Source organism: Cnephaeus nilssonii (assembly GCF_951640355.1).
Source record: "Cnephaeus nilssonii genome assembly, chromosome: 5".
NCBI classification, from domain to species: domain Eukaryota; kingdom Metazoa; phylum Chordata; class Mammalia; order Chiroptera; family Vespertilionidae; genus Cnephaeus; species Cnephaeus nilssonii.
Genome location: NC_137076.1, coordinates 74,054,050 through 74,066,077, shown reverse-complemented (window position 1 = coordinate 74,066,077; position 12,028 = coordinate 74,054,050). Strand labels below are relative to the sequence as shown.

The 12,028-nt window shown below is 50.4% G+C and overlaps 1 protein-coding gene across 3 annotated transcripts in view; it reads left to right on the top strand.

Moving 5' to 3' along the window:
* The window catches only part of P4HA2 (prolyl 4-hydroxylase subunit alpha 2), a 33,707-nt gene extending 22,181 nt beyond the window's left edge, over positions 1–11,526 (top strand). For 2 of the 3 annotated variants that reach the window (XM_079771571.1, XM_079771570.1), the window contains exons 10-16: positions 1,672–1,742; positions 1,963–2,062; positions 5,667–5,720; positions 6,312–6,377; positions 8,365–8,433; positions 8,842–8,938; positions 11,063–11,526. In XM_079771571.1, coding sequence (XP_079627697.1) covers positions 1,672–1,742; positions 1,963–2,062; positions 5,667–5,720; positions 6,312–6,377; positions 8,365–8,433; positions 8,842–8,938; positions 11,063–11,133 — 528 coding nt within the window. In that variant the 3' untranslated portion in view covers positions 11,134–11,526. Of the gene's footprint in view, positions 1–1,671; positions 1,743–1,962; positions 2,063–5,666; positions 5,721–6,202; positions 6,263–6,311; positions 6,378–8,364; positions 8,434–8,841; positions 8,939–11,062 lie in introns of all 3 variants that reach the window. The other variant, XM_079771572.1, reaches the window with a different exon arrangement.
* The last annotated feature ends 502 nt before the right edge of the window (positions 11,527–12,028 follow it).

The window sequence follows — 12,028 nt, the reverse complement described above, 5'->3', positions numbered from 1 at the left end:
AGGCCAGCAGTGAGGCTCCGATGCTTGGATGGGGTCTGGCTGCCCCCACAGTTGTCATCAGGGAGGAGCCGTAGGCAGGCGCTCAGGGAAGCCCCCCCCCCCCCCCCCCCCCGCCGGGTGCACTGGCTGTCTACCAGAACACGCTAGGGCAGCAGAGCGTCCAGTTGGTTGATCGCACCTCCTGACCACTCTGGCCCATCTGCTCCTCTCCATCCCTTCTGCTGCCCCTGCCCAGACTACCAGCATCTCTTGCCCTCACTTCTGCCTTGACTTCCCCACTGGCCTCCTTGTTCCCACTCTGGTTCCTCCTTACTCAACTTTGCACAGGGATGCTTCTTACACTCAGGCTGTGAGTGTCCCTACCCTGTATGAAAGCTGTCCCTGTTGGTTATTTGCCACAAGGTCACATCTAGACCCAGCCCCCCCCCCGACCCCCACTCCTCCACACATACTTGCCTCTTTAGCCTATTCTCTTATGTCTAACTTATAACCCACAGACATAGTGCCACACCCATTTTCATCCCTGGCCCTCTGCATTGCTGTTCCTCCCCTCTTCCTGTAATGCTCCCCCACTTGGCTAACTCCTGCTTACCCTTCAAGTCTCAGCTACATGATCCCCTCCTGCAGGACACCGTTCTTGACCCTGCAGACTGGGCTCCCACTGACATTAAGCATGCCCCCTCCCAGCTCTTCCCATGCCGTGCTGCAATTACCCAGCTAGTTTTCTGCCTTCCTCACTTGACTGAGTTGTCTGAGGGCAGGGGCCACGTGTTAGTGACCCAGCATAGTGCCAAGCATGGAGTAGGCACTCATGAGGTGTTTATTGAGATTAAGGGGAAGTTGGGGTGGGATGTCTGGGTCTGTGGTCCCACCCATGTGAGTTCATTAGGACAGTCTACAGCTGAAGCACTGGGGGCTGGCTGTGGGCAGCAGGTTCTTCCTGGGAGTGTATCGCTGCACCTGCCTATGGAGACTGGGGAGAGATGAGGTAGGTGAGGGCTGTGCGTGCATGTGAAGTGTACATGTGTGTATGTGAGGTGGCTGGCTTCCAGGCAGCCGTTCACTTATGTCCCAATTCTATCATCTGACCCTTTGAGACTTTACCTAAGGGAGTGGGATCCGTGCCTCCTTATGTGCTTCTGCAGCAGCGGGAGCCAGTGGGAGCGGGGGCAGCAGGAGGCTGTTTAGGTCGGTTTCTTGGCAGAGGAGGCCACTGAGGTTCAGCAGGACTGTGGGCTTGACCAGGTTGAGAGGAGCCGGTTGAGACGCAAGGACGCTGCCACAATTTGAGTGGCAGGAGCAGCCACACACAGGCTGTGCTCAGGCAGGGGTGGTACGTGGGCCTGGTGAGAAAGGGGGCTGTCTGGGAAGATGGATGGATGGACAAGCCGACTCCATAGGCATAACGCTGCAGACAGCACCAACCTGAGTGAAAACAAGGGTGGGTGGGGACGGAGCCGGTCAGTGGCCAGGGTCTGACAGCAGAGCAGAAATGTGGGCGCTCCAGACGACGTCACTGGCCTGGCTTGCAGGATCATGGGGCCTCGGCGAGAGCCATTGCCTGCAGAGCTTCTTCCCTCACTGGCCTGACGGGCAGATCTGGTCCCAGTCTCTCGAGGAAAACACTCAAGGCAAAGAAGGATAAGTCTGTCCTCTCTTTCTGCCTTCCAGCTTGCACGAGCCACTGTTCGTGATCCCAAGACAGGCGTCCTCACTGTTGCCAGCTACAGGGTTTCCAAAAGGTCAGCAAAGGTGATGGGGGCAGGGTGACTGTTCAAGCCCCCACTCCAGGGCCTCCCAGGCCCTACCCAGGGATTCCTTGAGGGAGGGTGGCTTGGCTTGTCCTACCTGTCCTACCTCCCCCGCTTAGAGCCCTCACCCACGCTGCCTCTGGGTAGAGAGTGCAGGACCTCATCCAAGCCTGGCTTCCCTTCCTCTCTTTCTCGCCGTCTTTTGCCTTAGCTCCTGGCTGGAGGAGGACGATGATCCCGTTGTGGCTCGAGTGAACCGTCGAATGCAGCACATCACAGGGCTAACAGTAAAGACTGCAGAATTGTTGCAGGTATGGCTGGTCCCTGGGACCTGGGATTGGGCAGGGGTATTCCTGGATACATGGGCTCCCAAGGTGCCCAGGGCCAGGCTGAGGGAGGCCTGTCCAATAAACTGCATGACTGCATAATGCTGTGAATATGGAGTGACGTCACATTGGGAAGCCAGAATTAAGCATGCCTGCGGCATTCAACAGTTAACATTCAGCAAATATTGATTGTCTTCTATGTGACTAGGAACTAGAGGTCAGTGGTGGGTCTGGCAGGCCCATTCATGTCTTCTTAAATACAGAAGCTGAAACCCTGAGTTGTTCCAGGGACACCTCTAAGAGAGCTATAAATACCTTCAGAGGGCATGGGGCTGAGTCCCGGTCAAAGGTTCTTGGAGGTAAAGTGCTCTGTGGTATATTGATAGAAGTGAGCGGCCTGGACCAGCTGGCTGGTGAAGGTGGAGTGCCTTTCTCTAAGTGCCCGCTGTGGAGCCCTGGCCCCCTGCCCATTGCAGAGGTGATTGTGAAGACACATGGCAGCACTTTGCTGGAAAGTTTTGGGTGAAGCTCCTAATAATGAAACCTCAGTCTATTGAGTTCAAGTCAGCACTGGCCATCTTCTGAACATCGGAACTTGTGGGTTCTGTGTATAGTGATGGCCTGAGACATTGTCAGAGAAATTTCACTGGCATTTTTTTCGAATCTCCTGGATCTGTTTGGCCAGAGTTTCTACATGTTTAAGGATTTCACTCTTCACCTGTAGGCTTGGCATTTGGGTCTGATCAGTCAGAGAGCTTATTAGAATATTTAACTGAAGATTACTTGGAAAAGATTCTCTGAACTTGTGCCTGGACACACCCAAGCAAATTCATTCCCTCTCTCTCTCTCTCTCTTTCTCTTTCTCTCTCTCTCTCTCTCTCTCTCTCTCTCTCTCTCTCTCTCTCGGCAATTAGAAAAACAAATTTGAAGGTCATCTTCATGGATATGTATGAAATCAACCACAGTTTTAAAAAATATATATATTTTTATTGATTTTAGAGAGAGAGGAAAGGAGAGGGGAGAGAGATCAATGTGAAAGAGAAACATCCATCAGTTGCCTCCCGTAAACATTCTGACTGGGGACTGAACCCACAGCCTGGACATGTGCTCTGACCAGGAATGGAACGGTCAGCCTTTTGGTGTACAGGGCGACACCACCAACTGAGCCGCCCAGCCAGGGCCAGGCGCCATGTTTGTTTGCTTTGTTTTTTAGTGCTGTCTTGGCATTTCCTTTGCCAGCCAGCAGTGTTGCAAGCTTTGATCCTACATGGTCTGGGGGACAGGAACCCGGGCTTCAGCATCTGTCGCTAAGTGCTTATTCCACGGGGACCACTTGCAGTGTGATAAATGCACAGCAGGGTCCCTGTGGAATGCTGCAGGCTTCTGGAAAGGAGCTGGTTCCCCTGCTACTTGTCGACATTTTTTCAGCCATAGTTGAGTGTTTGCTATTGAGGTTTGTTGTGAATTGGATGAGGGCCAGAAGGAGGAAGAGAGGCTACACTGCTAGAATTCTCTGAGATTGAAGACACTTCTAACTCAGTGTCTCAGCCTCACCAAAAAAGGGATTTCTAACTTAAAAAAAAAATTGATTTCAGAAAGGAAGGGAGAGGGAGAGAGAGACAGAAACATCAGTGATGAGAGAGAATCCTTGATCGGCTGCCTCTTGTACACCCCACACTGAGAATTGAGCCTGCAACCCAGGCATGTGCCCTGACCGGGAATTGAACCGTGACCTCCTGGTTCATAAGTTGATGTTCAACCACTGAGCCATGCCTGCTGGGCTCTAACTTTTTTTTTTTTTTCGTCTTCACTCTGATCTCTGCATCATAAAAACCCTCATCTTTCAAATGACTAACTCTCTAAAGGTTCAAAAGACTACCTCCTCACAGGAATCAGTTTTGATGTGCAGTTGCTTGTTATTAAAGGTATGAGTCTGGTGACCGGAGTTTGCCCAGACCGTGAATCTGATTGCTGCACATCCAGAAGTTTCCATGACACTTGCTTTCTTTGGGAACAGTATTAGATAGTGTAGGTACAATAGCTGCAGCACCATGATCACATGTGGTTCCCCAACTGTTAAAAGATAAGCCAGCCAAAGCAATGAGGCTTCTCTCACTCCCTGGGATGCGAACACGTAAGCACTTCACCCAACAAGTGCAAGTGCTGGGAAATACAGTCCTGCCCCACAGCTCCAGCGACAAGCGTGATGGAATTTCCCGCATGCAGTGGCACGGTGATCACAGTCATGTTTTAAATTTTCTCTTAAGTTCTCGACGAGGGTGGATCCACAGAAAAAGCATTTGTACTGTCACTTCGTCAACTGCTCTAGCATTTCCCTCCTTAGAGGCACCTCTAGCCTTCGGGCCACCTGTTGACTCAGCCTCCTGCACCAACAACAGGATTGCTAGGTGTTTAGGGTATGGGGAGCTTGAAGGCTGAAGCAGTGGATGACAGCATTTTTTCATCCCCTGATTCTTCATATCAAAGTTTTTATTTTTGTGGAGACCGAAAATTATGCTGCCCAAATTCTGCACCTCATTCCATTGGGCAGATATTGTTTATGCTCCAAAAGGAGGATTCTCTCTTGTAAAGTCCACCCTCCCAGCCCCCCCCCCCCCAGGTCTAAGGCCCTCCTAACTGTGCAGCATTTTTCACCTGACGGTTGAAATCGCCGAGAAGAATACACTAAAAGTACCAATTTTCTGAGGACCAATAACTGAGCCCACAGGGTTTTCGGGTTTCGGTAAGACACAGTAGCCAAGTGTTCCCAGATGGACTTTGGTGGTGCCACTTGATTGATCAGCTTTCATGAGCATATCTCCTGAAGCTAAAATAACTGTTGTGATGTAGGACTTACATTGTGCTGATAAACTATTCACAAAGGCATTTACTGTTTCCAATCCCAGTAATGACACCTGGTGGTTGCTGCAGCGAGGTGGCTCAGGTTCTGTTCCAGGCCCAAGCTCCTGCAGGGGCCACCGAGGTCCGGCAGCAGCTCTGGCCACCTGCAGCCGGCCGCCCATGTCCTGCTGCTTCACTTGGAGGCAAAGTACTCCATGCCGTGGACAGCTGCCCGATGGAGGAATTCGTCCCTCCATGGGCATGGTGACCGATGTGGCAGGAGCAGTGCCAGGCACTGAGAAGCTCCCAAACTAGTGTTAAAAAAAAGGAAATCCCAATCTTGAGTTTGTTGTTGGCTTTCCTCTGAATTACCTTTTCATTATCTCCCAAACAGGGCTTGGGCCCGGGCCTGTCTCAAGGGCTCCCTCTGCTGCCATCTGCGTGTCCCTGCAGGGCAGGAGCTTCTCCACAGTGGCCACAAGCAGGGGGCCCATGTTCTGTTTGGGAAACCACATTGGTGCTGCAGCCTTACTCTCCCCCTAGCGGTAGACATGTTTGCAGCCTTTGCTCTGCCCGTGCTGGCCGGGCATAGTTACCTTCTACCTTAGAGAGGCTGGTCTTGTGGGTTCTGGTTTTGGGGGTTCAGGTGGTTCTAGTTGTTACCTGGGAAGATAGTACCCCTGGGGACATGGGCTGCTTTGGGATGTTCACGTTGCTGATGAGGTCCAACGTTGTTATTTCCCACCAGGTTGCTAATTACGGAATGGGAGGACAGTACGAGCCACACTTTGACTTCTCTAGGGTAAGGCCCAAATCACCGGTGCTTTCAGAGGGACCTGTTCCAGCTGGTTTGAGAAGGCTGGAGCTTGTAGAAGCACTTCAGCCTCCCCATCAGTCTCCCCCTGCCCCCCCCCCCCCCCCCCCCCCCCCCCCCCGCCTCACCAGGGCCAATTCTTTGTTACTGGAGAAGTCCAAGTCTGGAATCTGGGGCCTGCAGAAGCCCTGGCTGCTTCCCCTGGGATGTGGGGGGTGTTCTTCCCGCCCATCCCTGTCATTCTCTGCCCTGACTGTCCGGCCGAGGACCTCACTAGGTCTCTGTGAAAGCTGATCCTGCCCCCCACCCCGTGCCCTCCCAGGGTTTACCGGCAGCCTTGGCCCATGGTCCAGGCTGATGGGTGGAACGCACACTTATTACCTTCCCCCGACCCTTTTGGCCCCAGTGGGGGGGATAGGGGTGGGGTGAAGTCAGTTGCAAACTTGGGTGAAAGTTGTTGTTTGTTGCAGCGACCTTTTGACAGCGGCCTCAAAACAGAGGGGAATAGGTTAGCGACGTTTCTTAACTATGTAAGTATCGGGTCCAGGCCCGCCTGTTTACTCTCACTTAATTTTATAGAACGATGAGCACGATGTTTTCAAGCATTTAGGGACGGGGAACCGTGTGGCCACATTCTTAAACTACGTGAGTATGATGTGTGTGGTGTGTGAGCCTTAAGAGGAGTCTGGGTCCAAAAAGCTCTTAATATCCACTCCTGTCAGGGCTGATACCACCAGCGTTGCTCAGTGGCTCGGCCCTTCTTGGCTGGAGTACAGAGTTGGCCTTTGTTTCCATCTATGGGCACTCCCCTGACCCCTAGGACCTTCACATCCCTGGCTTCTTTTTTGTTGTTGTTTGTTTGTTAATCCTCACCTGAGTATATTTTTCCATTGATTTTTAGAGAGAGTGGAAGAGAGAGGGAAAGACAGAGAGAAACATAGATGTGAGAGAAACACATTGATTGGTTGCCTCCTGCATGAGCTCCAACCAGGGCCCGGGCCAGGGAGGAGCCTGCAACCAAGGTACATGTGCCCTTGACCCGGAATCGAACCCAGGACCCTTTGATCTGTAGGTCAGCGCTCTATCCACTGAGCCAAACTGGCTAGGGCCCTGGCTCCTTTTTGAGGGGCCCAGTGCTAGTCTGGAATTTTGGGGTGGGTGCCCCCAAAAGTTCTCCCCTTGGCAGCAGAGTGAGGAAGTCGCTGTGAAGTGCTTAGATGAAAGCTGCCTTTGTTTCCCCAAACTTGGTGTCCTGTCTCCCACAGGCTGCTTGCACTCGAGCCTCAGGCCATTGGGTTTTCCTCACATGAGCAACAGTTTCCTGCCCCTCTGCTGAGAGGGCTGGCCTTAAAGAGGCATAGAAGCTGTCAAGAAATTCAGAGGCAGATGCCTGTGTCCATATTTCCCTCTGGTTTCTCATTTAAGTTTTTATTGTGTGGCTTTTATGTGCTGGGGACTGCCATGAACACGCTGGTGAGCAGGACAAGAGTGGTCTCTCTTGTAAGGCTGACGGTCTAATAATACAAGGCTGACTTTAAACAGAGGAGAGGTAATTGTTTCATTGCCATGGTGACAAGTGCTTTGAAGACAGTAGCTCAGGGTTGGTGCTCAGAGAAGGCCTCCCTTGGGAAGTAACATGTCAATATTGAGACTTGAAGGTTGAGTGGAAAATAGTTGGTAGAACTTGGTTTCTGGCAGAGGAGAGAGTGTGTGGAGACCTGGAAGAGGGAAGGAGCGTGGGACGTTGGAAAAATAGAAAAAGGCTGGTGGCTTGGAGGCATGAATTGACAGTGGCTAGAGGGAGAGGCTGGTGAGACTGACAGGGCCTCCGGGTTCTAGAAAAGAGTCTGGATTTGATCCCCGGGGCTGTTACCATCAGGGGTTTTCATGTTATTCATTTCCCCTGTCTGTCGAGTGCCCTTCAGTCTGTCTGGTATGTGTCCTGTGGAAATATTTATTAGCTGCAAATGCTATTACATTACAGGCAAAAACTTGAAGTGAGAGAGCCAGACGAGAAAGAAGTGGGGCTTTGGGCGTGAGTCGAGGCACACTTTGTGGGCATGAGTGTAGCCTCCCTTCCATGAAATTTGTGTTCTGGTTCGTTTGAGGTCTCACCATGGGAGAAAGCAGGGCCTCTGGAGAGACAGTGCCCTACCTTCCCACCCAGTGGCCCGGGGAAGGTGCGTGTCGTAACTAGAGCAAGTTTTAGAGCCAGAGGCCACAGTGCGGGCCACAGATGGTGTTGGAAGCATCAGGGAGCTCCTGGTCAGGGGAGCTCGTGGGTATAGTGGCTTAGGCAAGGCCCAGGCCTAATGGGGATGCAAGGGGTGGAGGTCAGGCAGGCATTTTCTGAGATTTAGATTGTTACCCTCTGAGGACAGCTGGGCTGTGAGCCTCCCCTACCGCTCTTGCGTGCCCATGGCATTGGGACTGTCCTGATGAACCATACAGAGGAAGCAGGGTTGAGGGAAAAGCTTTTCTGAGCTGAAGGGCTGGCCGTGGAGCAGAGCCTCCAAGGCGTGTTGCTCGTGTCTAGAGGAGGCTGATCTGCACACCTTGTCATGTCCTTTGTGGCTCCGTTGCTCTGAAATCCTTGGGTAGAAGGGCCAAGCTCTATGCCTTGTATTCCCAGATGAGCGATGTAGAAGCTGGTGGTGCCACCGTCTTTCCTGATCTGGGGGCTGCCATTTGGCCTAAGAAGGTAAGTTCTGGTTCTTATGGCTCTGATGTTGAAGCCGGGCTTTATGTTCCCCAGTCCCGTTCCTTGGCCTGCTTGACTCCCACTGGGAGGGGCCTTAGCCCCTTCTTGCCTAAACTCTGATCTTGTGGCCTCAGCTTCCATCTGGGGAGAAGGGATAGGGAGGGAGGTCCCTTAGGGGCAGGTAGGTTTGCAGGCATCCACTTCCCCCTCCCCCCATCCTCCATGAAGGGTAGGTGCTTTCTGGGGAACTTTTCTCTCTCATTGGAGGCCCAGAGCCCTGTCCCCCTGTGCACGGGAAAGAGAGGGTGTTTCTGCTCGGGGGGGGGGGGGGGCTGTGGGGTGCTCAGAGTCAGGTTCTCCAGCCCAGTCTCTAAGGATGTTGTCTGATAGGCTGTTTCTTTTTCCCAGGGCACAGCAGTATTCTGGTACAACCTCTTGCGGAGTGGGGAAGGTGACTACCGAACGAGACACGCTGCTTGCCCCGTGCTTGTGGGCTGCAAGTGGGGTGAGTGGCTTCAGGAGTGGTGCTGGCCTTGGTGGCCTCGGCGGGCTTTAGTGGTCGTCCTTAGCCTCTGAGCTGGGAGACAACTCCTACCCGATTTTCACAAAGCCATGCTGTCCTCCTTTTAGAGTCTCCCCCCCCGCCCCGCCCATTATATCAAGAGTATATTAGTGGAACTTACAATACAAGGCATGTCTTGGGCAGAAGCAGGAGCAATTTTAATGTTTTAAAAAAAATTTTTTTTTTTATCCTGCTAACTGATAGTCCCACCCAACCATTCAGCTGGGCATGTGCCAAGACAACTATCTGAAGCCACTCTCAGAGATGCCAAGAGAGCCGAGGGGGCCCTGAGAAAGAATAGCTAGACAAGCATCAGAGGTCCAGGATGGCTCCCCAGAGCGATGGACTCTGGCAAGGGTTGAGAGGGGGCTCTCAGGGGACAACTGGAATCAAAGAGGGGAAGGGGTGTCCCAGGCAAGCAAGGCATGCGGAGCAAGGCACAGGCTAAAATCAGCACCACAGGTGTGGGAACTGGCTTCCTTTGTCACTTGGATAAGGGGAGGCCTATGGCACAGGGACCAAGAGATGAGGCTGGAGGCTGGGACCAAACTGCAGAGGCTGGAGCTTGAGCAAGCAGCTGTGGTGAGCCTGGAGAGGCTTGAACCAGCGTGTAACAGGAAGTGATCAGAAAGAGATGAGTTTATAGCCCTCCTGGGGAGTTTTGGAGATAAATAGTGATAGGTTCACAGAAAATTGAGCAAATGAAAATGAAAATCAAGGCAGTTGCTGACCAGGGGGGAAAAAAAAGTTGTACAAGAAAGGAAATATAAGTATAATCTATAAGGTGGCTCATGTGTGAGCAATATTTACATGCCATAACAATGTAAATACTCAATATTAATGTAACTAAAACCTGTGATTTAATTATATTAAGTATATAGGAAGTAATAAGTATGTGTTTTAGAGGTAATATAAAAGAATTCTAAAATCGAAAGTCAAGAAATAGCACTATAACCATGTTATTTAGAAAAATGAGGATAAATATCAGAAGACAAATGAAGAAGTTGAATGTTTAATGGAAGGGGCGATTGGTAGTGGGAAGGGGTAGGAAGAAGATTGCTGTTTATAATTATAAGCTTTGTAGACAATTTGATTTTTTAAAAAATATATTTTTACTGATTTCAGAGGGAGAGAAAGAGAAAACATCAATGATGAGAGAGAATCATGGATTGGTTGCCTCCTGCACGCCCCCTACTGGGAATTGAGTTTGCAACCTGGGCATGTGTCCTGACTAGGGATCGAACCATGACCTCCTGGTTCATAGGTCAATGCTCAACCACTGAGCCACAATATTTACATGCCATAACTGAGCAACAATTTGATTCTTTTAAACGAAGTACCTGTATTACCTTACGTTAACATATTTAAAATGCTCTACGAATTCTGTAGTGCACTGGAATAAATTTTTGTTGTATTCATTGTGAAAGAGACTGTGTTGAGGAATGAAATCATGGTTCATGCGAATTTGAGACACAGCTTTAGCTGACCACTTGGGTACCCACAGCACCCATATGGGATCTGCTGGCACACAGCTCCTGAAATTGACGCCCAGGCCCTCCATCATCTTGACAGGCTTCCTCTCCCTCTTCTCCTACCTCTCAGTTCCTACCCACCAATTTCCAATAATATCAGCTTGGCTGGGGTCCTTATCACACACCAGGGTGATTCATGCCTTGATGTCTTTCTCAGCCTGTTCTCACTTCCTGGACCCTCTTGATATAGGAACCATCATGGTCTGTCCATTTCTTCCCTGGGTAACTCCTGTTCAGCTTCATGCCCAGCTCTGTGGTCTCTTCTTCCCTCATATGGTTAGATGCCCTTTGGCTCTGTTTCTGTGGCAACCTTACATGTAACTTCTGTCACTGACAGACTTTTGTACAATGATCTGTTTATACATATATCTTCCTCACTAGCTCCTGAGTAACTTGAGACCTGAGACCATGTCATACATCTGAATTGCAGGTCCACTGTAGGATTCATCAGTGTAGGATTCATCCTGAAGGAGTCATTAATTTGGGGGGCTGCTCTAACCAACAGGATTGTAACATAGTTTTTATCTGTTCACAGTTTCCAATAAGTGGTTCCATGAACGAGGACAGGAGTTCTTGAGGCCATGTGGATCAACAGAAGTTGACTGACAGACATCCTTTTCTGCCCGTCCTCTTCCTGGTCCCACAGCCTTTTGTCTTCAAGTTCAACGTGACAAACACCTTTGTATGTTCCAGCCCCTGTCAGGCGGGTCTTTGGAGAAGTGAATGTTTGTCTGGAGCAGACCAAGAGGATAGGGGAAGGTCCTGGGTGACCTCGGTCCCCAGCCTTTCTGGTCAGCCTGTTCCATCTCGGGTCAGAGCGGCTGCAGCAGAATCAGGCTGCCTGGCGCCTCGCAAGGTGCCTTTGTACCTCAGATGCTTTAGGTGTGAGATGTTTCAGTGAACCAAAGTTCTGATACCTTGTTTACATGTTTGTTTTTATGCATTTTTTAATGTGGCTTTAACCAAAAAAAATAAAATGTCCCTGCCAGAAGCCTTAAAGAGCCTTATTTGGAGTATTTTTTAAGACATGGGAGCTTTTATCAAGTTCACTATTTCCTATGCCTCTCCTCTGTGGAAGCAGAATCTGGGTAATAAGTACTTTAGTGGCAAAACCCTGACCTTGAGTACTAGATCTGGTGTCAACACTTACATCTCCTCCAAGCTTCAGTGTCCTTTCTGGAAACTGAGGGAAATCATCTCTCTTGGTCTCCCAGAGAGCATAGAGGTCATGTATGTCCATAACTGATGCTGTTTATTTTTAAATTTTGAGATATATTCACAAAATTGTTCATGACTCACAGATGTACAGTTTAAAAATATGAAGGTAGTAAACACAAGCACCCATGCCACCACCACCCAGATAATTTTCAAACCCACACCTCAGGATCCCCCTGTGAGCCCCTTCTGGGTCACGTACCTTGGTGGTAACCATATTCTAATGATTTGTGGGAGTCATTTCTTGGCTTTTCTTTGTAGTTTTACTATCTGTGTCTGCTTCTCT